Raw genomic sequence first — 27,128 nt, forward strand, 5'->3', positions numbered from 1 at the left:
TGCACTATCATGTTTTGTACCTTGTACCGACTGCCTGATGTTGTGTCTTTCTTTACATCTTTTTTTCATGTTGCTTTGTAAGTGGCTGATCCATGTAATCCTGATCGATTGGTGGCTTTGTTAAGTCTAAGTCGGACAAGGTTCGAGCCTCCTTTCGGGCTCGGCCGATGTCTTTTCTCTAAAAAGAAAGGGTTTTCTCTAAAAAGAAAGGGTGTGACTAGGTCTCAGTCGACTGAGATTTAACCAAGTCTCAGTCAAGTGACATAACATACAAAAAGAGAACAAGAAAATTTTACACGAATCTTAATGTAGCATCTCACAGATATAGCATCGACTGAGACTTTGTTAAATTTCAATCGATTGAGACTTAGCAAGACTGAAAAAGAAAACGGAAGCAAACAATGAACCATCTAAGCAACAGCGAGCGATCGACGAATGCACGAATATAGGCTGGTCGAGTAGTGCAGCGCGTAGGAAATCCTTGAGTCAAGACCTGGTTCCATCTCGTGTTGAGCGAGATAGTATATTTCTCGCGGTTCCCACTTCCCGGCGGCCTCTTCAGTTGAGTTGGGGTCATTCGTTCCCACGTCCGGTTTATAGAGGACAGATTAACCGCCGCCTCTTCCGATCCAGGCGGCTGGTGGTTAACTCCACGCCGTGGTACGTGACTGGCGACGCCATTGATTGTCCCAGCGTCGCCGCTCTCCATTTGCTTTTCCCGGCCGTAGCAGCCCGGCCGGCCGATAGAGATCCAAAAAGTTGCGGTTGTTCAACCCACCAGCCATAGATCGGTCGCTGGAAAAGTTCTCCAATTTATTTTGGAGGCACGTACACGCGGCACGCGTCGCGTCTCGGTTGGTTTCGTTCCTCTATTAAGCGCGCGCGCGCGGCGTTTCTTGGCGATCCCGTCCGAGCAGAGCAATGGCGTGCTGCGCTGCGGTGGTGGCGGTGGTGCTGGCGGCCGCGGTGGCGGGGGCGCCGGTGGAGGGGCTCGGCGTGAACTGGGGCACCTTGGCCACGCGCCGGCTGCCGCCCAAGGTGATGGCCCAGCTGCTCAAGGACAACGGGTTCAAGAAGGTGAAGATCTTCGACGCCGACGAGACCACCATGATGGGGCTCGCCGGGACCGGCATCGAGACCATGATCGCCGTGCCCAACGACATGCTCGCCACCGTGGCCGCCGACTACCGCCGGGCCAAGGAATGGGTCAAGATGAACGTCACCAAGTACGACTACCACGGCGGCGTCAACATCAAGTACGTGCGAGGCTTGCAGTTACTTACTTCGTCATTTTCATCCGTCTTTCTCGCAACTGATCTGATCTGTTGTTGATCCATCCATCAGATTCGTGGCGATCGGGAACGAGCCGTTCCTCACGGCGTACAACGGCACGTACGACAACGTCACCGTGCCGGCGCTCAAGAACATCCAGCGCGCGCTCGACGAGGCCGGCCACGGCTCCGCCATCAAGGCCACGGTCCCGGTCAACGCCGACGTCTACGACTCTCCGGCCAGCAACCCCGTCCCGTCGGCGGGGAAGTTCCGGGACGACGTCGCCGCCGTCATCACCGACATGGTGAGGTTCCTCAACCACAGCGGCGCGCCCTTCAGCGTCAACATCTACCCGTTCCTCAGCCTCTACGGCAACGACAACTTCCCCATCGACTACGCCTTCTTCGACGGCGCGCCTCCCAACCCCGTCATCGACAAGGGCGTCAACTACACCAACGTCTTCGACGCCAACTTCGACACGCTCGTCTCCGCGCTCGACAAGATCGGGTTCGGCAGCCTGCCGGTGGTGATCGGCGAGGTCGGCTGGCCGACGGACGGCGACAAGCACGCCACGGTGCCCTACGCGGAGAGGTTCTACAACGGGCTGCTCAAGCGGCTGGCGGCGCGGCAGGGCACGCCCCTGCGCCCGCACGCCAGCATCGAGGTGTACCTCTTCGGGCTCATGGACGAGGACGCCAAGAGCGTGGCGCCCGGCAACTTCGAGCGCCATTGGGGCATCTTCACGTTCGACGGCCGCCCAAAGTTCCCGCTCGACCTCCGCGGCAACGGGCGGCCGGTCATGCCGGCGGGGGCCAGGGGCGTGCAGTACCTGCCGCGGCGGTGGTGCGTGCTCAGCCCCAACGCTTCCACCAACGCGACCGCCGTCGAGGAGAACGTGGCCTACGCGTGCTCGCGCGCCGACTGCACGCCCCTCGGCTACGCCTGCAGCTGCGGCGCGCTGGACGCCGCCGGGAACGCCTCCTACGCGTTCAACGCCTACTACCAGGCGCAGGGGCAGGTGCCGTTGGCGTGCGACTTCCAGGGCCTCGCCCTCGTCACCGACAAGGACGTGTCACGGCCACCCTGCAACTTCACCGTACAAGTAGTTGCCGAGTCGCGCGCCACGGCGGTCACCACCAACACAACCGCCGCCGAGTCAATGGCGCCCGACGCGGCCGCGGCGCGGCTGACCGCCGCCGTGATGGCTTTCTTGCTTGTGCTCGTCTCGGCATAAGGGCAAGGAGTAAGTGTTTTGTAGATACTATGTGGCGGTGAAAATGATGTACGTTACCTTAATTAATTGGTTGATGCTCGTGCTAAATTAATTATTACCATAGTACATTCTCTTCCTTTCATAAGTCAGTCAGTCAGTCAGCATCTAACCGCGAATAAAAACCACTATATTCATACAGCACCGATGTTCAATGGTTCATGCTTCTTGGTGGCTCTTGGAAATAAAGATAGTTTCTAGTTTCTAGTAATTGTAAGTGTTCGGAAATAAAGATAGTTTATAGGGTTTTTTCTTTTGAAATGACGGCAAAAGAATAGTTTCTAGTAATTGATGCCTCGCTACCATGGTTAGTTTTTCAATAGTGCAGAAATGCTTACACATAATCTTAACAGTAGCGCGTCATTTTTTAATTCACGCCACTGGGGTTCGGCTCCTCTGCAGTTAAGTGTTTACTGTATGGGTACAGTAGCATGTACGATCGGCCGTCAATTTTAATCCAACTGCTCTCCTTTCTTCCCCTTAATTCTATTTCAATTCTTCAAAAAAATATGCTCACTGGAAAGAAAATATAGACCGGAGAGCCGATCCTCCAGCGGCCAGCAATGCCTCCGATGGGATGAGCGCGGCTGCCGTCCAAGGCCATGCTCGCGTGCCGCTGTATCTCCCGATGGTCAAGGACGGAGGCCCGCGGCCAGATCTGGGGAGAAGGAGCTCCAGCGAGCTCCTCTAGAGCACGACGATGACAAGCTGGAGGCTCCTTCCGACGATGACAAGCTGGAGGCTCCTTCCGGCGACCTCAGCGAGGAGGAGGGTGGCAGACCGATGAGGGGAAGAGCACGCCGGAGTCGCCGCGCTCTCCTCTGACGAGTGGCGACACGGACGGCGCCCCCATGATCCTCTGGCTGCAGGAGGACCGCGGCGGCGCGGCAGCTGGACCTCTTTGGCCACCTGCTCGGCCAAACTCCTCAAGCTGCAGCTAACGGATCGAATCCAAGAAGCCTCCAGCCAGCTAACTTAGAACTGCTTGCTCCTTTCTTTATTCTCCCATTAGAGAAGCTACAACATATGGTTGTTTGATGATCTGTATAATTCTTCATGGCAATATGGTTCGTCAATAGCCAGTTGTGGTACATGCATGTGTGTTGAGTTTAATTTCAGTTATGGTCTTAGAGCATCTACACCCGGCCGCCCAAAAACCGTCCTCAAACGCCCGGGTGGCCCGCCGATCACTGACAGATCACAATATTTTGACCTAGACGGACTCCTCAAACGGGCCTCAAACGCCTGGGCTGACCGGCACTCCGACCAGTCCGGATCCGTCAACTGGGGTGTTATCCCGTGCGGGTTCGAGGAGGCAACGGTGCACGCGGCTTCCCTCGCCCGGATCTGCTGCTGGATCTCGTAGCGGCGCTCCGGCGTCAGCATGACATAGTACGTGATCTTGCTCTGGACCATGCTGGAGTGCTGAAGCGTGGATAGAGCGCCGGAGCGGGAGAGGGAGGAGGTGGATGGGCTCGGACTAGCGGCGCGGAGAAGGGGAAGGGGGTCGCGTTAGGGTTGCGGGATGCCGGCCGGCTTAAATAGCCGGATTTCATCTTGGGCGACGAGCCGGAGCGGCGTCACGCAGCGTTCACACCGCGGCGACGGACGTGGCATCCGTCGGACCGCCGGGTTTCCGGGCGTTTCATGTGGGGCCATGCCGTCAGGCCGACGTGGCGGGCGTGCCCGGGAGCCCCCATATCCGCTCCATATTTGGGCTGGATATGGGGGGTGCCGGTAAGCCCGGGCGTTTGAGGGCGGTTTGAGAGGCCGTGTCTGGGTTCAAATTTCCTGATTGGATAGTGACCGGGCGACCTGCCCGGGCGTTTCAGACGGGTTTGAGGGATCTGGTTCTAGATGCTCTTAGTGGTCACTTGCTTTGTCGATCTTTGTCCATGGAGTATAATTTTTATTCAAAAAGTTCCTGAATTAGGAGGAACTTCGCAGCCATGCCATTGGTGACCTTCAGATAAGTTGTTCCATGCAATGTGCTAATCTTGCCAAGAACAAAAGAATTGCTTACTCTGCATCATGTTAGAATCTCTGATTCAGTAAGAATGGTCATGTGTTAGGAGGAACGAGGGATGGATAGGAGGATTTGGCGCTAATTCTACAGGCGTGGAGGGGTGTTTGTTTCTGGTTATTAATTAATTGAATTAAGGGAGAGAAAGGAGAGCCATTAGATTATAACGGATGGCAGATTCTGCCTGCTACAGCACGTGTACAGTAACGACTGTACAGCAGAGGAGCCGAACCCACGCCACTGGTATTTTACTTTCATAAATACCAATGCCGTGGGCGTATTTCCTACACCACAAATATTACCTTACTGATAGTGTGTTGCCTAAAATTACGCTACTACTGATCGAATCAACCTGTCGCAGGCGTGTTGCCTAAAAAAATAGATCAATTACTAGTGGCGTGCGCCCGAAGTGGCATGCCACCGCCACCGCCACCGCCGTGGTTGAATGCATGGAATCGGGCAAAGTTGGAGTGAGCGGCTAGTTCAACAAGAGATGGCTGGGCTGTCATACCCCTTTCTCCCGCCCACATGCAAACTCTCGTCTAGGGTTTCCTTGCCTCCGCCTCATCTCCTATATTCCTTGGACCATGAAGGCACGCTGGATCCCGGCTCTCGCCTGCGGGAGGGCTCTATTTTTAGATGCTTTTCTGAGTTTTGTTAGGGTTTGTGTCATGCTCAAGAAGATGGGGCGGCGGTGGCTTATTGAAGATGGAATAAGGTCCTCCCCGCCTAGTCCCCGTCCTGGTGATGTTTCAAGCATCGTCGAAAGGCGTGTAGAGGTTTGTCTCCGACGGATCTCGTGGGAACTGGTCGGCGTTTGTCTTCGACGGATCCGACTGGATCCGGTCTTCGTTCGTCTACGTCTGTGTGACTGCAGGTTGGATCCTTTCGGTCTATACTTCTCTTCATCGATGGCGGTTGCTGTTCTGGTGCGCCGGTCTTATGGGGCCTTAGCACGACGACTTCCCGACTGTCTACTACAACAATGTTTGCCCGGCCCCCACGAGGAGGGGCGATGACGGCGGCGCGCCTTCGGCTCGCTCCGCGCTTGTAGTCGTCCCTAGGTGGTCTACGGACCTGGATGCAAATTTTATTTCTAGTGTTCTTTATACTACCTTGACAGTTGATGAATAGATCGAAAATTTTCTCAAAAAAAATACCTCGACGTACATAAGTGTTCGTAGGCCTGTAGATATGTGGCAGCAGTCTGGAAAATGATTTAAGTTTCCGTAATTAATTGGTTGTTGCTCGTGCTAAATTAATGTGTCTTAGAACAATCACCCGCGAGAAGAAGAAAAAAATTGTCTTAGAACAATGCCAAATCACGGCCACATAACGAGTTTACGCTGGCACGAGCTGGTTCTGCTCAATGCACATGCATGCAGTAGTAACCTGCCTCACACAGGCACGTCAAAAGAAGCAGCCCAAAACTGAGTCCCATGTGAGGAGCCTACCTAAATCCTGCCTCATGTCGGGCGGTTTGGAGATTTTATATAGCTTCTACCCACTCTGTCCCAAAATCTAAGAACGCAAAACGTTCTTATATTGTGGGATGGAGGGAGTAACTTCTAACTAAGAGCTAAAACTTTATAGAAATATATACATATGATTTTTGAAAGCACTACGAGACCTTTTCTTAGATATACATGTACTTCAAATTCATATTATATTCATTAAAAAGCTTCAAATCCATTTAATAATGGAATAATAAAAATAAATTCAAAAAAATCCTCGCTTTGGTATGAACAATATAATGTACTCCTTCCGTGAACTAATATAAGAGCGTTTAGATCACTATTTTAATGATCTAAACGCTCTTATATTAGTTTACGGAGGGAGTAGTATGTTCCACGTTGAAAAGGTCTGGAGTATAATAAGGTGGAGCAGAGCAGGGGCAGCCCACTCCGCAAGACCAGCCCCAAAAGCCCGACATCCAGACCAGCCCCAAAAGCCCGACAACCAGAGCAGACTGGAAATGTACTCTTCCGCTCAAAGCCTAGTCCAGAAGCCCAAAAAGCCAACATCGCATATTTTATTTAGCAAATAGGTACTACCTCCGTCCTGGTTTATTGGTCCCTATTGTAATCTGTGCCGAATTTTCACCATAAATTTAACTAACAAAATGTTCATGCATGTCACAAAAGATATATCATTGAAAACTATGTTCAAATACGAATCCAACAATATAATTTTTGTTGACATGCACAAATATTTTATCACTTAAATCTTTGGTCAAAATTTAGCACAAATTACAATAGGGACTAATAAACCAGGACGGAGGTAGTATAATCTAGTATTTTATGCCCAAAAATAGTCATTTTAATTAGGAAATGCCATTGTTCATGTGTTTTTGGCTGCTCACTGTTATACGAAAATCAAAGACAAAGCCAAAACTGCTACAGAGGAAGAATCTTGTGTTGACGTGGGAGGTGGGACTACGTGGTACAATCTGTGGTCTACATATGCTGCAACCACACATGCATGTCAACGGTTATATACCAAGAGCATGAAAGTTGACGAGTGTTCTTTTAGATGCACTCGGTTTATACTGGTCCATATCAAGTACCTGATAAATAGCATTTGGCTTAGATCCAAATAATGGGCAGTATTTTCCCTGTAGTGTCGGCTGGTGTGCACTAGCGGAGCTATAACAAAGCTGGATAGGCAATGGTTCGCCCAGCCTAGAGAAAAGACAGTGGGGACGATGAGATTAGAGCTAATTTTTTTAAATAATACTTTTTTATTAAATTACAGAAATATTACGCTGAAAAAAGAATTTTCAAAAATAATACACCGTCGGCCCGCTGCAGGCCAACTGAGCCCAGTCAGCCCACAGCAGGCCGACTGGTGGCTCATCAGCTTGCTGCTGGCCGATTGGGCTGTCGGCCACCAGATCAAGCCCAGTCGGCCTGCAGTTGGCCGACAGGGTCCAGTCGGCCTGCAGTGGGCCGACTAGGCTCAGTTGGCCTGCTGTGGGCCGACTAGGCTCAGTTGGCCTGCTGTGGGCCCACGTCAACTCAACAACGAAATACAAGTATTAGACATGTCTATATATTACCAGGACCATAGTAAATTTGACGATCAATATACTTTAATTTATGTGGACGATTATGATGAGTTGCTTGACTCTTATTTTAATAATAATATAATAAATAGGCCCATGTTTAGTAATAATAAATAGGCCTCAAATAATAATAATAATATAACCGACAAATATGATAATTCAGTTTATTTTAATAAATAGGCCCATGTTGATGTATTTTTTATTTTAATCTATTTTAAGAATAATTTAGAAAAAGGCATGCGTCTTTTTTCTATGATCATGTAAAATTCTTCCTTGCAAAGAAGTTTTTATCCGAAGTTTTTTTGTTAGTAGGACCACGTTGAGGCATTAGCGGGGTGCTATTGCTTGTTATGGGTTAAACTACAGCGTGACAGTTTAAAAAAACAGTGTGGCATTGAGACGTACTTTAGTTAATGGACTTTAGAAAATACGCAGAATAAAGGTTAGCGTGTAATCCGCTTCAATTTAGCATCGGATACGGACCGAAACGTTTTTTAACATGTAGTTGTACTTTTCCTTTTTTGTTTGCTTGTTAGATTTCCATCACACTGACATGCTATGCACATGCCGACCCGAACTCTTTAAAAAAACTTGTCTCTTCTTTCGAACTTTTTATTCATGTTTCCAACTTCTTATCACGCACCTGTGTACGTGTCAAGTATTAAGCAACAACTTATTATCCCCACTAACAACTAATACAATTCACACACCTACAACTATATTACGAATATTTGCCGAAGCAACTACAAATATTTACGTATACTACCGGGGCAAATAACAATAATCGCACACAAAATTTATTTCACATCGAAATATATTAACAAATACTACCGGAGCACCTACGAAAAATAAAATGTAGGCTTAAAATATACCCTTGAAGCGTGCGTGCGAACGAAGAACGACGAACGACGAACGACGAACGAAAAACTGCCGGTGCTCCGGCTCCAACGAAGAACGACGAACAACAGCTTCACCACCACCACACTGCCCCAACTTCACCACCACCACACGGCCCCAACTTCACCACCACCACCTCCACCAAAATGCTCACCACAAGCTACCCCATCAGTAGATCGAGACCTCTTTTGGCTGCCCTAAATGAGTTGAACCCATTCACGGTGCCAAAACCGCGAAAAACTTGCTCATTTAGGTGTATAAATGGGTGGCATTTTTCTGTAGAGAGAGGAGAAGGGAAGAACACAGAGAACAGAAGAAGAAGCGAGCAAGGGGAGAAGAAGAAGGGAGGAAGGGGAGGATAAGGCACGGGCCGGCCAGCGCGTCAGGTGGCAGCACACTGTCGGCCAGCAGCTGGCCGATCGGCGGGCGGTAGGCCGACAGGGGCGCACCACGCCGACAGCCCAATCCCTCCCCCTGCGACGTGGCCCGACCAACCAGAGGCCGCCGCGTGCCAGCCGGGCCTGCAGTCGGCCTGCTGTGGGCCGATTAGGCCCAGTCGGCCTGCAGCGGGCCGGCGGTGTATTATTTTTGAAAATAATATTTTCGGCGTATTATTTCTGTAATTTAATAAAAAATGTATTATTAAAAAAAATTAGCGAGATTAGACCGGCCCAATTTGACGAAAATAGGGGGATTTCTATGTACCGCCCGCCCCATATTTGGCACTGCAGTTCCGCCACTGCGGGTGTGCATCCGGGAGCTAGAAGAATGACCCAACCAATATATACTACGAGCAAGGAAACGAGCGCGAAAATTAGTACGTACCAACCAAACCACATACCAGATATGCACAACATACGTACGGCGGGCACGGAGCTGGCACCGGCAACGTGTTGACGACGCGCAGAAGAGTCGTGAACCGACGGCAGTGGCGGTGGCGGCGGTGGCGCCATCCCGCGACGACTTCCACGCCGGGCTGGACACCACCATCATCCTTCCGTCTTCCCCATCCAATGTGCGTGTCAATTCCGCACCGCACACCAATCGTTTGCATAAAAGCACGCTCCGTCGATCGTTCTTGCATCACAATATTCACAATCGATCAAGTCACAGCCCATGATCATGATGCACCGTGCTACGATCATCGCGCTGATCTGCTGCCTCGTGGCAGGCGGCGGAGCGCGCGCGCAGCCGTTCGACTACCCGGCGGCGAGGCTGGCCACGACCTGGGCCAACACGGACGCCGCCCTGCCGCACCACGTCGTTTACACCGACGGCTCCGTGGCGCGCGCCGCCCTGCTGCGGCTCAACCCGGCGGGCCTCGGCCCCTCCTACGCCTTCGGCTTCTTCTGCACCGCCAGCCGCCCCCGTGGCGACGGCCCCGCGGCCCCCTGCACGGAGTTCCTGCTCGGCGTCGCCGTCGTGTACTGCAACAGCGGCGCGGGTATGACGTTCGTCACGGCCGGCGTCCCGCAGGTCGTCTGGTCGGCCAACCGCGGCAGCCCGGTCTGCGAGGGCGCCACCGCGGAGCTCACGCCGGAGGGCGACCTGGTTCTGAGGTCGGGCCCGGGCGGAGCGGTCTTGTGGTCCACCGGCACCAAGGGCCGGTCCGTCGCCGGGGCGCGCATCGGCAGCGACGGAAACCTGGTGCTATACGACGGGCGCAACGCCACGGTGTGGCAGTCGTTCGACCACCCCACGAATGCGCTCCTCGTCGGGCAGTCGCTGAAGCACGGGGCGCGGCTCATCGCCAACGTGTCGGCCGCGGACTGGCGCGATGGCCGGCTCTACCTCGCCGTCGGCGATGACGGCCTCAGCGCCTACGTCAACGCCGCGCCGCCGCAGCGCTACTACCAGCTCGGCCTCAGCGAGACTGCACACGGCGCCTACGCGACGTACACCAATGGCAGCCTCACGGTGTCCGCCCGGCCCGGTGCGCCGCCGCTGGCCGCCATCGAGCTGCCCACCGTCGGCGCTGGCACGGTGCAGTACATGCGGCTGGAGCACGACGGCCACCTCCGGATCTACGAGTGGCGCTCGGGCTGGGCGCCGGTGTACGACGTGCTGCGCCTCTTCCCGGACGGCGGCTGCGCATTTCCGACAGCGTGCGGCGCGTACGGCGTGTGCACGGACGACACGCAGTGCAGCTGCCCCGACGCGGCCAACTTCCGGCCAGTGGACTTCCGGAGGCCCAACCGCGGCTGCGTCCCGACCGCGCCGCCTCCGACGTCGTGCCGCCCGTCGCGGCGGCCACAAACGCAGCACCGGCTGGTGTCGCTGCCGCGCACGGCCTACTTCAACGACCACACCACGAGCATGCGGGCCGTGGACCGGGTGAGCGAGGAGGCGTGCAAGAAGGCGTGCCTGGACGACTGCGCCTGCGCGGCGGCGCAGTTCTACTACGGCCCGGACTCCGGCGACGGGTCCTGCTACCTGCAGTCGGAGGTGTTCTCGATGCAGACGGTGCAGCCGGACGTGGTGCACTACAACTCCACCATGCATATCAAGGTGCAGGCCAAGCCTGCCAGGAACTGATGACTCCTGAACACTATACGCACATAATACACTAGCATATGGCATTGTCCTTGAAAAAATGACACGAATAAAGTTCTGGGACATATATATGAACAAATTCCAATATTGAAAAAATGGCATGAATCGTCTCTCCATTCTCTCTACATTGAGCACCTCATGACAAATGCACGGCGACTTCCTTGTGATTAGCTTGTGCCAAAGAGCAATAATATCTACAGTTTTGCTAAGTCTCAGTCGACTGATACTTCGTGAAGTCACAGTCGATACTATACCCGTGAGATCTTACATTGAGATCATTCTTCAGTTTTTTTCTTTTATCTTTTGCATGTTATATTACATGATTGAGACTTGGTTAAATCTCAGTCGACTGAGACCTAACCACACCCATCTACAAAATCAACAATAAGAAAATATCTTCATTTAGCAATTAACCATGACATTTCTCTGTGGCTCCTATGCATATAGAAACAGAGCTTCATAGAAGTGCGCTCACATTGGAACTAAAAAAAAAACATAACTGGCCATGGGAATGAATACAATGAAGAAAAAGTACTGATTTTTTCCATTCCTTATTCTTACATTTTGTTTCTTTATGTTTTGTCACTTTTTCTCTATTTATTTATTTTCTTTTCTTTTCATATGTGAACATATCTTTTTGAATACACGAACATTATTTTTCAACACATGGATATTTTCTCACTTCTAAAAATATTTTAGACATATATACAGAACATTTTCCCAACATACATAACGGACACCTTTTTTTGTGTTTGACCATTTTTTGATGTTACACGACAATTTTAATTTGGAAATACCAAGTTAAGGTAACAATGTTTTATTTTCAGCGATTAAGGTAACATGTGTTAAACCTGATCATTCCGCACCGGGCCAAATTTTGGGCGGCCTTGACAAGTCTGATATGCAAATCCCAGGCCTAGTCTAGAGGACCCCTTGAGGGAGTCCTGGACTAAGGGGTCCTCGGGCGTCCGGCCTGTTATCCATTGGGCCGGACTGAAGGGCTGAGAAGACATGAAGGCCGAAGACTGTACCCGTGTCCGGATTGGACTTTACTTGGCGTGGAAGGCAAGCTTGGCGACCGACTATGAAGATTCCTTCTTATGTAACCGACTCTATGTAAACCCTAGATCCTCCCAGTGTCTGATATTCATTACCATGGCCATATAGGCTAGACTTCTAGGGTTTGGCCATTACGATCTCGTGGTGGATCAACTCTTGTAATACTCATATTCATCAAGATCAATCAAGCAGGAAGTAGGGTATTACCTCCATAGAGAGGGCCCGAACCTGGGTAAACATCGTGTCCCCGTCTCCTGTTACCATCGATCCTAGACGCACAGTTCGGGACCCCCCTCCCCGAGATCCGCCGGTTTTGACACCGACATTGATGCTTTCATTGAGAGTTCCACTGTGCCGTCGACGAAAGGCTCGATGGCCCCTTCGATCGTCTATAGTGACGCTGTCCAAGGAGAAACCTTCCTCCCCGGACAGATTTTTGTATTCGGCGACTTCGTACTGCGGGCCAACTCGCTTGGCCATCTGGAGCAGGTCGATAGCTACGCCCCTGGCCATCAGGTCAGATTTGGAAGCTTGAACTACGTCGCGGATATCCGTGGAGACTTGATCTTCAATGGATTTGATACCGCGGCGATCGCTCCCCCTCGCTCCGATGAACATGACTTAAATCTATCATCGGATCACATCCAGGAGATGGTCCCTGTTGCTGCAACGGCCTTAGAACCAGAGCAGATCGTGTCATCCAAAGCCATAGAGTCCGCGGCGTTGGAGCCGCACACGGACTCAACACCCTACAATATTTGCGTCAACGGAACTTCGGACTCGTCTCCGGCTATAAGTTCCGGACCATGTACGCCTACGGACATTGAGCTAGATCGGTTATCGATCTTCGAATTCAGCGCCACAGACGTTTTCCAGCACTCACCTTTGGGCGATGTACTGAACTCTTTAAAGAATTTTTTCTTGGAGAAGGATTCGCAGCCGAACTATGTTCGGTTCGAGTTAGAGGCTGACGATGGGGACTTTTGCTTCCCACCCGCCACCCACTTCATAGCTACCGTCGATGACTTAACCGACGAGCTCGATTACGGCTCCGAAGACATCGACAATATGGACGACGATGCCGACAAGGAGCAAGGCCAAGACCCGCCATTCACCGGACGCTGGACGACCACCTCTTCGTACGACGTGTACATGGTTGATACACCTAAAGGACCTGGCGACGATAAAGAAGAGCCAGATGTGAATAACCTTCTGAGACACAGTCCAAGTGCCAGCGCCCCAAACGCCGTTCTAAGCCTCGTCGCTCAAAAGATGGCAACACTGGCACCGGAGAAAATAGTACTCCGGGCGACGCCGAAAACAATGAAGACCCTGTTGGAGCTGCATCCGAACAGGAGGAACAAGATAACGAGCAAGTTAACCCTGATAAACAGGCCACGCCCAATGACCCGGATGATGATAGTTATCGTCCACCCCCCGAGGATGATGAGAGCCTTGGCAATGAGGACTTCATCGTGCCTGAGGATGCTCTGGAGCAGGAGCGCTTTAAGCTTCAGCTCATAGCCACTGCGAGGAGCCTGAAAAAGAAACAGCAGCAGCTTCAAGCTGAACAAGATCTGCTCGTTGACAGATGGACTGATGTCCTCGCAGCCGAAGAATACGGCCTCAAGCGCCCAGCCAAGAGTTACCAAAAACGTAGACTGCTACCTCAGTTCGACGAGGAGGCACCAGACCCCATACCTCCCTCGCGCAATGCGGACCGACCACCATGTGGTCGGGATAGTGCGGCGGACCAACCACCCCGCGGCCGGGATAAAACGGCAACTCAGGCCGAACAACAGCCCGCCCCACCGCCTCGCAAAAACAGGGACATAACAGCTTGGGACCATACATACGACCTTCGGCAGGAATTGGACAGTAGAGCAGGACACACCAGATCAATCTACGGATCGCGAGGACGCTTCCCTACTCGGGATGACAGCTACCTATTCGGACGTGACAAACTTAATCACACCCGGGCCGATAACCGCAGACGGACTTCATCGGAGGTGCGCCGTGACGCGGCCCGCTATAGAGGCGCCGCACACCCTCTCTACTTCACAGATGAGGTGCTGGATCACGAATTCCCCGAGGGGTTCAAGCCTGTCAATATTGAATCATACAACGGAACAACCGATCCCGTAGTGTGGATCGAAGATTTTATTCTCCACATCCACATGGCCCGAGGAGATGACCTCCACGCTATCAAATACCTCCCATTAAAGCTCAAAGGACCAGCTCGACACTGGCTAAATAGTCTGCCTGAGAATTCCATCGGCAGCTGAGAGGACTTGGAAGAGGCTTTCCTCGATAACTTCCAAGGAACTTATGTCCGGCCACCAGATGCCGATGACTTAAGCCACATAGTTCAACAACCTGGAGAATCAGCCAGAAAATTCTGGATTAGGTTCCTAACCAAAAAGAACCAGATCGTTGACTGTCCGGATGCCGAGGCCCTAGCGGCCTTCAAACACAGCATCCGTGACGAATGGCTAGCGCGCCACCTCGGCCAAGAAAAGCCGAAGTCTATGGCAGCCCTTACGGCACTCATGACCCGCTTTTGCGCGGGTGAGGACAGCTGGTTGGCTCGTAGCAAAAACACACCCAGCGAGGCAGGCCCCTCCGAGGCCAAGAACAACACCGGCAAGCTCCGGCACAATAGACACAAACGCCGAAGCAATGGCGACAACACCTATGACACCACAATTAACGCCAGATTCAGCGGCTCCAAGTCGGCCAACGGAAGAAGCCCTACAAAAGAAACAATGAAGGACCTTCCAGCCTGGACCGCATACTCGACCGCCCGTGCCAGATACATGGTACCCAAGATAAACAAGCCAATCATACCAACAGGGATTGTTGGGTCTTCAAACAGGCTGGCAAGTTAAATGCCGAAAACAAGGAAAAGGGGTCATAAAGTGAGGACGAGGACGAAGAGCCCCGGCAGCCGAACACCGGGGGCAGAAGAAATTTCCCCCTCAAGTCAAAACGGTGAACATGATATACGCTACACACATCCCCAAAGGAGAGCGTAAGCGAGCACTTAGGGATGTCTACGCGGTAGAGCCAGTTGCCCCAAAATTCAATCCGTGATCGTCATTCCCGATCACCTTCGATCGTCGAGATCACTCAACTAGTATCCGGCATGGCGGTTCAGCCGCACTGGTCCTCGACCCAATCATCGACGGATTTCACCTAACACGAGTCCTAATGGACGGTGGTAGCAGCCTCAACCTGCTCTATTAGGATACAGTGCGGAAGATGGGCATTAATCCCTCACGAATCAAACCCACAAAGACTACCTTTAAAGGAGTCATACCAGGCGTAGAGGCCCGCTGTACGGGCTCAATCACGCTGGAGGAGTCTTCGGTTCTCCGGACAACTTCCGAAGCGAAGAGTTAATCTTCGATATCGTCCCCTTCCGCAGCGGCTACCATGCACTGCTCGGACGAACCGCGTTTGCTAGATTCAACGCAGTGCCACACTATGCTTATCTCAAGCTCAAGATGCCCGGTCCACGTGGCGTCATAACAATCAATGGCAATACTGAACGCTCCCTCCGAACAGAGGAGCATACCGCCGCCCTAGCAGCAGAGGTACAGAGCGGCCTTCTCAAGCAGCACCATAATACGGCTGCCGAGCCCTTGGACATCATTAAGAGGTTCCGGATTACACTGCAACAGGACAGCGCGGCTCGTCAAGGGCTCGATTAGCAATTCAGCCTCCGTCCCAGTCCCGATGAAGTAGTGGCATTCGTACCATGCGTACATAATTACGCACTCAAAATTCCATGGACATCGACGAAGGCACAAGCTAGCCCGGTATCTACAGTTCAGCTAGACCGATCCCGGACACACATATAACTTTACTATTTCCTTTTTCCGTTTTTCACGGGTTTGTCTTATGCAGGCCTCTTTTGACGGCCTGATTTATGATCCCGTCAAAGGACAAATACACCGGATCGACATGGAGCACAAGCGTACAGGGGCAGCCCTAGAGGCCAATCCAACAATTACTCTATCTGTTTTCAGGACCCTCACGCAGCTCGCCTTTAGTTGTGGCATGTCAAATAGCCGATTGCTTATGGCATTATTTGGTACCAATGCGCTTTGACGCATTAATCCAACTATAATGGAAATAGTTCATGGTCAAAGTTCAAGGGCCATAGATACCATCTCTGTTCTCCTTTTGCTTTCCTTTCAATTACTTATTTCCTAGCAACCGTACACTCTGGTACGTTTTCATATTTGCCAGGGGCTCCTCATCGCCCCATAACACGGCAACAAAGTCCGAACACTTCTTATAGAGAAGTTCGGCACCCCGAATTTAGCATTATATGCATTGGCTCCGAATCATGTCTTTGGTCAATAGTTGGGTTGCCCGGCTCCTGTGCTTGCTACCCTGCGTTCCGCTAAATCGGCTAGGGTAGTAAAGGGAGAACTACTGCGATTGTTCCCTGGCCTTGACTAGATGAGCACCTCAGTAGAGAAAGCCGAAAACTGACTGTCATAATACGGCGAGAGCCGGTCAGCTGTTCAAGGGTTACAAATCGTTGGAGATTTTTTCTGCATTATGCGAAAGATCGGCACTTCCCGATCATATGCTGACAGCACTCTGGTTTGAACCAGGGGCTGCACGCATACTTTATTATAAAACTCCTATGGCTAAGTGAGGGCGTTTAAGCCGCATAGTCTGATTGCCTTGTTCGTGCGCTAAACAACTCCTTCAAGGACTATATAATTGGATCAAGATTGTTTAGATTCCATCCCGAACACCTCCGTACTACCTACGTGAGGGCAGAAGCCAACGACTGGCCAACCCTCAGATTACATACAACACGGCCGCACAGGAGGAAACAATTAAAGCATCACAACAATTATATTACAAACAAGCTTTGTTTTCATAATACAAGGCAAAGGCAACATGAATACATTTATTCAAATACAATGTCCTGCGAACCTTGTGCTGCCGCAAGGCGAGATCCATCCAGGACATCCGCAAAATACCGTTCGGGTGTGCGGTGCTCCTTGCCCTCCGGTGGCCCTCTGGTCACCTCGACGGCGTCCATCTTCGCCCACCACATCTTGCAACGGGCAAAGGCCATGCGCGCGCCTTCAATACAGGCAGAGCGCTTGACGACGTCCAGCCGAGGATAGGCGTTCACCATCCGCCTCACGAGTCCGAAGTAGCTGCCTGGTGATGTATACTACACAACCTTCTTCTTGTAGACGTTGTTGGGCCTCCCAGTGCAGTGGTTTGTAGGACAGTAGCAAATTTCCCGCAAGTGGATGACCTAAGGTTTATCAATCCGTGGGAGGTGTAGGATGAAGATGGTCTCTCTCAAGCAACCCTGCAACCAAATAACAAAGAGTCTCTTGTGTCCCCAACACACCCAATACAATGGTAAATTGTATAGGTGCACTACTTCGGCGAAGAGATGGTGATACACGTGCAATATGGATGGTAGATATAGGTTTTTATAATCTGAAAATATAAAAACAGCAAGGTAACTAATGATAAAAGTGAGCGTAAACGGTATTGCAATGCTAGGAGACAAGGCCTAGGGTTCATACTTTCACTAGTGCAAGTTCTCTCAACAATAATAACATAATTGGATCGTATAACTATCCCTCAACATGCAACAAAGAGTCACTCCAAAGTCACTAATAGCAGAGAACAAACGAAAAGATTATGGTAGGGTACGAAACCACCTCAAAGTTATCCTTTCTGATCGATCTATTCAAGAGTCCGTAGTAAAATAACATGAAGCTATTCTTTCCGTTCGATCTATCATAGAGTTCGTACTAGAATAACACCTTAAGACACAAATCAACCAAAACCCTAATGTCACCTAGATACTCCAATGTCACCTCAAGTATCCACGGGTATGATTATACGATATGCATCACACAATCTCAGATTCATCTATTCAAACCAACACAAAGTACTTCAAAGAGTGCCCCAAAGTTTCTACCGGAGAGTCAAGACGAAAACGTGTGCCAACCCCTATGCATAAGTTCACGAGCGGAACCCGCAAGTTGATCACCAAAACATACATCAAGTGGATCACGTGAATATCCCATTGTCACCACAGATAAGCACGGCAAGACATACATCAAGTGTTCTCAAATCCTTAAAGACTCAATCCGACAAGACAACTTCAAGGGGAAAACTCAATCCATTACAAGAGAGTAGAGGGGGAGAAACATCATAAGATCCAACTATAATAGAAAGGCTCGCGATACATCAAGATCGTGCCGAATCAAGAACACGAGAGAGAGAGAGATCAAACACATAGCTACTGGTACATACCCTCAGCCCCGAGGGTGAACTACTCCCTCCTCATCATGGAGAGCGCCGGGATGATGAAGATGGCCACCGGTGAGGGATTCCCCCTTTCGGCAGGGTGCCGGAACAGGGTCCCGATTGGTTTTTGGTGGCTACAGAGGCTTGCGGCGGCGGAACTCCCGATCTAGGTTATTTTCTGGAGGTTTTAGTATTTATAGGAATTTTTGGCGTAGGTCTCACGTCAAGGCGGTTCCCGAGTCGTCCACGAGGTAGGGGCCCACGCCGGGGGGGGGGGGGGTGGGGTGGGCGCGCCCTCCACCCTCGTGGACAACTCAGGACTCTTCTGGCCCAACTCTTTTGCTCCGGAGGCTTCTTTTGGTCCATAAAATATCATCAAAAATTGGCACGTCAATTGGACTCCGTTTGGTATTCCTTTTCTGTAAAACTCAAAAACAAGGAAAAAACAGAAACTGGCACTGGGCTCTAGGTTAATAGGTTAGTCCCAAAAATCATATAAAATAGCATATAAATGCATATAAAACATCCTAGAAGGATAATATAATAGCATGAATACTTCATAAATTATAGATACGTTGGAGACGTATCACCTGGCATAGCTTCGGCGGGCCATAGCCGGATTATCAAATCCTTGATGGCTAGTTCGGCCACCCTATGTAGCTCCACCAGCTGTTTCAGCTGATCGGTGAAGGACACAGGATGCTCTGACGCCGCGTATTGCGACCAGAATAGCTTCTCCGTAGAACCCCCTCCTTCGGCTTGGTAGAACTCCGCGGCGTCCGACACACTGCGTGGTAAATCCGCAAAAGCCCCTAGGGAACTCCAAACCCGGGTTAGTAAAAGGTACTGCTTCTCCGCATACTTGCTTTGCATCTTAAATGCCTTACCCGCAGTGATCTTCTTGGCCTCCTGGATCTCCTGGAGGGCGGCCTGGGCCTCATTCCGTGCGGTTTCCGCACTCTGACAAGCCTTGGCCAGTTCGGTCCCTCCAACCGACGCATCATGCTCCAAGGCCTCGCATTTCTTCACCGCATCCTGGAGCTCCTGCTGGACTTCCTTGACCCGGGCCTTGAGTTTCTTACAGGCGGCTTGCTGTTGGGCAGCTTTCTCCTCGGCCTCGCCCAGGGACTTCCTTAGGGCCTCAACCTCGGTCGCGGCTCCTGCACATATTACGCCACTACGGTCAGTATACAGCACTTATTCTTTCCGAACACATAGCAAGTCGTCATTCACCTTGCTTCTCCTGGAGCCGAATTTTAACCTCGCCAAGCTCGTTCTCGGCCCGCTCCAACCTCTGCTTCAGTTCAGAGACTTCGGCAGCATGCGAGGTTGCGGCCAACAGCGATGCCTGCTTATTCATACATATTACGTTAGTCACCTACAATAAAAGGTTGATCCTCTGTCCGGTTCTTCTCGCCAAACACCGGGCAGTGTCTCAGGGGCTACTAACTACATGGGGTTTTTTCTCTTTCCATGTCACTTACCTCGAAACCCGTCAACAGGTTGCTGCAGGCTTCGTTCAGTCCACTCTTGGCGGACTGAACCCTCTCGATCACCGCACCCATAAGGACACGGTGCTCGTCCACAACGGAGGCACCAAGTAGTGCCTCCATCAGGTTATCTGGCGCCCCTAGATGGACAGGGGCCACCGGTGGAATCGGCGCACCCCCCTCCTTCGAAGGGGGCTGCTCGCCTGATTCTGGAGCCATTTGGGTCTCCGGAATAGTATCCGGCTGAGGACCGAACTGAATACGGCCCTCATCGCCAGTTTCCATGGGGATCCGCTCCCCCATGTGTCCGGCAGTGGAGGTCTCGCCTTGTGGCGCTTCCCGGACAGCGTCCTGGGCTCCTCCCCGGTTCAGAGCGGTCCTCTGGGACAGCACTTCGGTGTCGTCCCTGGCCCCGGGGGAGTAAGCAGGCGGTGGCGACATGCTCGCCATCTCCGACAGAGCCAACGAAACTCCAGATGAGGATCGCTGGATCAGGTCGCGGGCCGGACTGCATTAGTACAGCTAACTATGTTAATATAATGAAGAGAAAGGGCCGGATGTGCGCATGAGCGAGCCGTGTCACTTCCGATGCGGCCTGGGGCTTAGTGCGGGGGCGTCGTTCCGGACTGTTGTCAACGTCCCATGCGGTGTTGACCGCTGGGACGCCTTTCCCCTTCTTGGGCGTTTCCGCCTCCAGATGCGCCGAAGCCGCCCTCTTCTTCTTCCTTTCCTCAGGGGGAGGGTTGGTTTCCTCCTCCTCCTCCTCTTCCTCTTCATTGTCCTCAGGGACAGAGGAATGAGCTTCGTCATCTTCGGACATCACGCCGAAGTGCCCTTGCGACGGGGGCCACTCTTGGCCCCCTTGGCCTTCTTCTTGGCCTTCTTTTCTTGCGCCTTATAGGGCGCCGGCTCCAGCATCTTCGCCAGACGCGGGATGACCGGTTCTTCGGGCAGCGGAGCCGGACACTGGATCCGCTTCGCCCTCTCCATCCAGTCCTGAAAAAGCAACAATAAAAGCTCAGGCGTCATCCTTGAAACAAACAAGTGGAGAAGGCATCAAAAATGACAGACCTCGCTAGCGAGGTGTTTAGCGTCGTGCCCGCGATCTGAATCTGCGGCCGGCAGTTTCTCGTTGCCCTTAAAGAGCAACTTCCATGCACCTTCGTGAGTAGTCTCGAAGAGCCTCACCAGGGTCTGGTGCTTCTTCGGATTGAACTCCCACAGAGGGCGGCTTCGGCGCTGGCACGGAAGGATCCGGCGAACTAGCATCACCTGGATCACATCAACGAGCTTGACATTCTTGGTTACCATGCTCTGAACGCGCGTCTGCAGCGCTATCAGCTCGTCCGGTGAACACCAGTCCGGACTCTTCTCGACCCAGGAGGTGAGTCGCATGGGAGCGCCGGAGCGGAATTCGGCAGCTGCGGCCCAGGTGGTGCCGCGAGGTTCTGTGATGTAGAACCACTGCCTCTGCCACTCCTTTACCGTATCCACAAAAGTACCTTTGGGCCAGGAGACGTTGGACAGCTTGCTCACCATGGCTCCTCCGCACTCCACGTGCTGGCCATCCACCACCTTCGGCTTCACGTTGAAGACTTTGAGCCACGGCCCGAAGTGGGGTTGGATGCGGAGGAAGGCCTCACACACGACGATAAACGCCGAGATGTTGAGGAAGGAATTTGGGGATAGATCATGGAAATCTATCCCGTAATAGTACATCAGCCCGCGGACGAAAGGGTGGATTGGAAACCCTAGCCCGCGGAAGCAATGGGGGATGAACACTACCCTCTCGGTGGGCTTCGGCGTGGGGACGACGTGTCCCTCGGCCGGAAGACGGTGGGCGATCTCCTTCGCCAAATATCCGTCCGCCCGAAGCTCACTAATGTCCTCCTCCTTGACAGAGGAGACCATCCACTTGCCCTGGCCTCCGGATCCGGACATGGTTGCTTGAGTGGAAAGGAGATGAGTACTTGGGCGCTGGAGCTCGAGATTGGAAAGGCGGAGATAGAGAGAGGGCGTGAGAGAGGAAGAGGGAATCCTTATCCCCTTATAGAGGCAGCAAATATTAAACGCCTCCTCACTCGCCTTAAGATTCGCCTATTCCCAAGGGTTGTATAAACGACATGGTTGGGTTACCCATGCCCGCATTGATGAGAATCCTGCGATAAGGGGACACGATCTCTGCTTTGACAAGACGTGCCAATGGCAACTGCGTCTCGGGACATGGGGCGTCGAACATAAAAGCGGTTTCGAATTATGGCCGGTTAGATGTAAGGTCGTGCTGTAAAAAGTTGTCAGTGGATAGAACTCGTGTAAAAATATATTCTCTCTGCGGTTGTGTATGGTGTGTGTGACAGGTCCGGATTCTATCATCGCATCCGAAGACTATCTTTGAGTTCGGAAAGGGGAACCCGCCTTGCAATGCCGAAGACAATCTACGCGCCGGACTCCTCGTCATTGAAGCCAGGTTCAGGGGCTACTGAGGGAGTCCTGGACTAAGGGGTCCTCGGGCGTCCGACCTGTTATCCATTGGGCCGGATTGAAGGGCTGAGAAGACATGAAGGCCGAAGACTGTACCCGTGTCCGGATTGGACTCTACTTGGCGACCAACTATGAAGATTCCTTCTTATGTAACCGACTCTATGTAAACCCTAGATCCTCCCGGTGTCTATATAAACCGGAGGAGTTAGTCCGGAAAGGGGACATATATTCATTACCATAGTCATATAGGCTAGACTTCTAGGGTTTGGCCATTACGATCTCGTGGTAGATCAACTCTTGTAATACTCATATTCATCAAGATCAATCAAGCAGGAAGTAGGGTATTACCTCCATAGAGAGGGCCCAAACCTGGGTAAACATCGTGTCCCCCGTCTCCTGTTACCATCGATCCTAGACGCACAGTTCGGGACCCCCTACCCGAGATCCACCGGTTTTGACACCGACACCCCTCCCTTACATCCAAAGTTCTACCAAGTTTAAAAGTTCCCTTAAAGAACAAATAAGATGGTATAAAAACAGGGGGGATCAAAATAACGAAGTTTCTAAGAAGGAATGAATAAGTGGCATTTGTATTACATTTTAAGAAGAAATAAAATAAAATAAAATGTTGAAACAAAATAAAAGTAATGAAGTTTTTAAAGAAATAATGAATTAGTGGCATTGGTGTTACCCCTCAAGTTGAAAATAAATAAAAGATAATGTCAAATTTTGCACATAATTTACATAGTAATTGCTCTTTTATACTCCCTCTGTTCCTATATATAAGGTGTATAGTTTTTGGCATGAAAATTAAAGAATGCACGTGGAGGGAAAATTTCACAAGTTTTGGGCGAGATTACGCCTGACTAATTGACATGAGAAAATAGAGGAGCTCGCATGATATAAGGAAATGTAATCGAATCCCTAAAGAAGTTATCCAAACAAGTGGTGCAATGCAATAAACCTTATATTTTGAACTTTTTCTCAAAAAATTATACACCTTATATCAAGGAACGGAGGGAGTAATATGCAGGAATAAACATATAATAGTGAAATTTTCAAATAAAAAACTTTCCTAAGATATTGGCATCGGTATTACCCTTAACGAAGAAAGCAAATAAAATAAAAACAAAAACATAAAAAATAATAATGATGCTTTGTAAGGATTAATGAATTTTCAGAATTGGTATTTCCATTTAAATAATAAATAAAAGGAAAAATATTGAAACAAATAGCGCCTTATTGTAATATGCAATAATAAGCATATAATAGTGAAATTCATAAAAAGAGCATATAACAATGGTTTCCAACAAGAAAATCTATTAGTGGAATTGCACTGAAATTGTGTTTTTTACCATACGCAAGAACAAGCATATAACAATGGTTTTTTTCTCAAAAAATGAAGTTTCATAAGTAAGAATAAATTGATGTGATTGGAATTACCCTTAAAGAATAAAATGAAAAAAAGAAGCTAAGTAAGTTTCCTAAGGAAGAATGAATCAGTGTCTTTAGTATTACCCTTTAAGGAGAAATAAAATTAAACAAATAAAACAAGTAATGACAAAATTTGCACACACTTTATACAGAAATTGCTTTTTCCATAATATGCAAAAATAAGCATGCTATACTGTATTTTTCATAAAAGAAAATTTTCTAAGAAGGAATGAATTAATGGCATTTGTATTATACCCTGAAAGAAGAAATAAAATAAAATAGAAAATACAAAAAATTAAAGAATGAATGAATTAGTGGCATTAGTAATACCCTTCGAGAAGAAAGAAAATGAAAATAATTAAAATAAAACTAGAACAAAATAAATTAGTGGAGTTAAGATGTTTCCTAAGAAGGAATGAATTAGTGGAATTGATATTATCCGTAGTGAAGAAAGAAAATGAAATAAAACTAGAACAAAATAAAAATAAAGATTTTTTTATAAGGAAGAATGAATTAGTGGCACTAGGATTATTCAATAAGAAAAAAGAAAAACATATAAAAACTAAAGCAAAACCAAAACAATGATTTTTTTAAATGAAATAGTGGCATTGGTATTACCCTTTAAGAAGAAAGGAAACAAAATAAAAATAATTGCACTCAACTTGACATTGAAACTGCACTTTTTAAATATGCACAGAATAATCGTACAATAGTGCACTTTTCACACTCTAGTGTAGTTGACACACATATTGTACAGTAATTGCGTGGATACATTTTCACTCATCCAAATGCAAAAAAATAGCCATATGGAAATAAACGATATAAAAAATAAAAGCAAAAGCAAACAAGCATAGAAAAAAAACAACGTATAACGGGCTTCAAGCGCAATCGAAAAATTGACTTACCCAAATAGGGGCAAGTCAAAAATTCAACCTAAGAAAAGATTGACTTACCCCAAACAGGGGCAAGTAAAAAATGTAGCCTAAGAAAAAATTGACTTACCCCAAATAGGGACAGGTCAAAATTCAACCTAAGCAACACAAGAAAGAAAACAACAGAAATCTTCACAAAAAAATCAACGGTTAGAAAATTGACTTATTCAAATTTAAAATTCAGACGACTTACACGTAGCTAAAGTGGATAGTTTTTTTTTATTGCTGATTCTGTATGTGTGCACTAGTACCAGATACAATTGTATACTGTCATAGTTTTAGAGGTGTTTTTTCTTTTCTAAACATAGGGGTTTCCTCCGCCCCAACTTTATTAAGCCAAGGCAGAAACCAACATAGTTTTTAGATGTGTTTCTAGGATTATAGACATTATTGTGTTTGGCACAAGCTAATTCACCATCCATCTGTCATGAGGTGATAAATGTAGAGAGAACGGACACAAGATTTATGTCAATTTTTTCTATAATGGAATTTGTACATACATGTCGCAGAACTTTATTTGTGTCATATTTTCCTAGGACATTGCCATATGCCTTGATGTATGTATGTATGGTGCTCAGGATTCATCAGTTCGTAGCAGACTTGAGCACGTCGTACACCGGCGTCCAGCCCGAGCGCCACTCGTAGATCCGGAGGTGGCCGTCGTGCTCCAGTCGCATGTACTGCACCGTGCCGGCGCCCACGGTGGGCAGCTGGATGGCGGCCAGCGGCGGCGCACCGGGCCGGGCGGACACCGTGAGGCTGCCGTTGGTGTACGTCGCGTAGGCGCCGGGTGCGGTCTCGCTGAGGCCGAGGTGGTAGTAGCGCTGCGGCGGCGTGGCGTTGACGTAGGCGTTCAGTCCATCGTCGTGGACGGCGAGGTAGAACCTGCCATCGCGCCAGTCCGCGGTCGACGCATTGGCGGTGAGCCGCGCCCCGTGCTTCAGCGACTGCCCGACGAGGAGCGCGTTCGTGGGGTGGTCGAACGACTGCCACACCGTGGCGTTGTGCCCGTCGAACAGCACCAGGTTGCCGTCGCTGCCCGATGCGCGCCCCGGCGACGGACCGGCCCTTGGTGCCGGCAGACCACACGACCGCGCCGTTACTGGACCTGAGCACGAGGTCGCCCTCCGGCGTGAGCTCAGCCGTGGCGCCATCCCGGACGGGGCTGCCGCGGTTGGCCGACCAGACGACCTGCGGGACGCCGGCCGTGACGAACGTCATGCCCGCGCCGCTGTTGCAGTACACGACGGCGACGCCAAGCAGGAACTCCGTGCACGGGGCCGCGGGGCCGTTGCCGCGTGGTTGACTGGCGGTGCAGAAGAAGCCGAAGGCGTAGGAGGGGCCGAGGCCCGCCGGGTTGAGCCGCAGCAGGGCGGCGCGCGCCACGGAGCCGTCGGTGTAGACGACGTGGTGCGGCAGGGCGGCGTCCGTGTTGGCCCAGGTCGTGGCGAGCCTCGCCGCCGGGTAGTCGAACGGCTGCGCGCGCGCCCCGCCGCCGGCCACGAGGCAGCAGATCAGCGCAACGAGCGCGATGATCGTGTTGGAGCCGAGAGCTCCGGCGAGGCCTAGATCGCTGTCACCGCCGCGGAAGAGAGGTAGACGAAGACGACAGAGAGTTTTGTGCGCAGCTCTGATACCAATGTACAAATAAGCTGAAGATTAATGAGAAAAGCTGCAGAACTGTGCGCAGCACAAAACTCTCTGTCGTCTTCGTCTACCTCTCTTCCGCGGCGGTGACAGCGATCTAGGCCTCGCCGGAGCTCTCGGCTCCAACAAGTGGCATCAGAGCCGCGTAGTTCCTCGGTGACCATGGCCGGCTCGACCTCTCCGGCGAACGCGGCAGCGGCGCGCACTGCAGCCCACCAGCGCGACGGAAGCGGCAGTGGTGGCGCGCGCTCGCCGACTCCCGACCGCGGTCGTAGCCGTGGTCGCAGCCGCACCCGCCGGTACGGCAAGGAGGTCGTCATCCACGAGCGCACGGTCCAGGAGCGTCTCGTCCCGAGCGGCACCACCGTGTGGCCAATGCTCACACCGACAAACTACTTTGAGTGGTCTATGTTGATGCAGATTAACATGGAGGCTAACTTGATGTGGGACGCGGTGGAAGGGAACCCGTCGAGCGTCCCCAACGACAAGGCGGCGCTGGCGGCCATTCTGCGATCCATACCGCCGGAGATGGTGGGTGCGATCGTGGTTAAGAGGACCGCGAAGGAGGCATGGGATACGATCAAGACCATGCGCATGGGAGTCGCGCGCGTGCGCGAGGCCACGGCGCAACGGCTGCGCTCCGAGTTCGAGGCGATCGCATTCCGCGACGGTGAGACGCTTGACGCGTTCGGCATGCGGA

General features: G+C 50.9%; 2 protein-coding genes and 1 pseudogene across 2 annotated transcripts; 2 read left to right on the forward strand and 1 right to left on the reverse strand.

Moving 5' to 3' along the window:
- Nucleotides 1-854: 854 nt before the first annotated feature.
- LOC109783875 (glucan endo-1,3-beta-glucosidase 8) lies at nt 855-2,671 on the forward strand. The gene is made up of 2 exons (XM_020342453.3): nt 855-1,256; nt 1,345-2,671. The coding sequence occupies exons 1-2, from the start codon at nt 922-924 to the stop codon at nt 2,504-2,506; spliced, it is 1,497 nt and encodes a 498-aa protein (XP_020198042.1). The 5' UTR covers nt 855-921; the 3' UTR covers nt 2,507-2,671.
- Nucleotides 2,672-9,560: 6,889 nt separating this feature from the next.
- LOC109783876 (EP1-like glycoprotein 4) lies at nt 9,561-11,195 on the forward strand. Its single transcript, XM_020342454.3, has one exon. It carries the CDS (start codon nt 9,643-9,645, stop codon nt 11,059-11,061), a length of 1,419 nt encoding a protein of 472 aa, XP_020198043.1. The 5' UTR covers nt 9,561-9,642; the 3' UTR covers nt 11,062-11,195.
- A 12,625-nt stretch (nt 11,196-23,820) lies between these two features.
- LOC109783869 (epidermis-specific secreted glycoprotein EP1-like) lies at nt 23,821-26,592 on the reverse strand (annotated as a pseudogene).
- Between the last annotated feature and the right edge of the window lie 536 nt (nt 26,593-27,128).

The sequence above is a fragment of the Aegilops tauschii genome, chromosome 3, assembly GCF_002575655.3.
Source record: "Aegilops tauschii subsp. strangulata cultivar AL8/78 chromosome 3, Aet v6.0, whole genome shotgun sequence".
Lineage (NCBI taxonomy): Eukaryota > Viridiplantae > Streptophyta > Magnoliopsida > Poales > Poaceae > Aegilops > Aegilops tauschii.

Coding starts and splice junctions, on each gene's coding strand:
- LOC109783876 (XM_020342454.3), top strand. CDS start 9,643: ATGATCATGATGCACCGTGCTACGATCATCGCGCTGATCTGCTGCCTC.
- LOC109783875 (XM_020342453.3), top strand. CDS start 922: ATGGCGTGCTGCGCTGCGGTGGTGGCGGTGGTGCTGGCGGCCGCGGTG. Junction 1,257..1,344: donor CACGGCGGCGTCAACATCAA/GTACGTGCGAGG, acceptor TCCATCCATCAG/ATTCGTGGCGATCGGGAACG.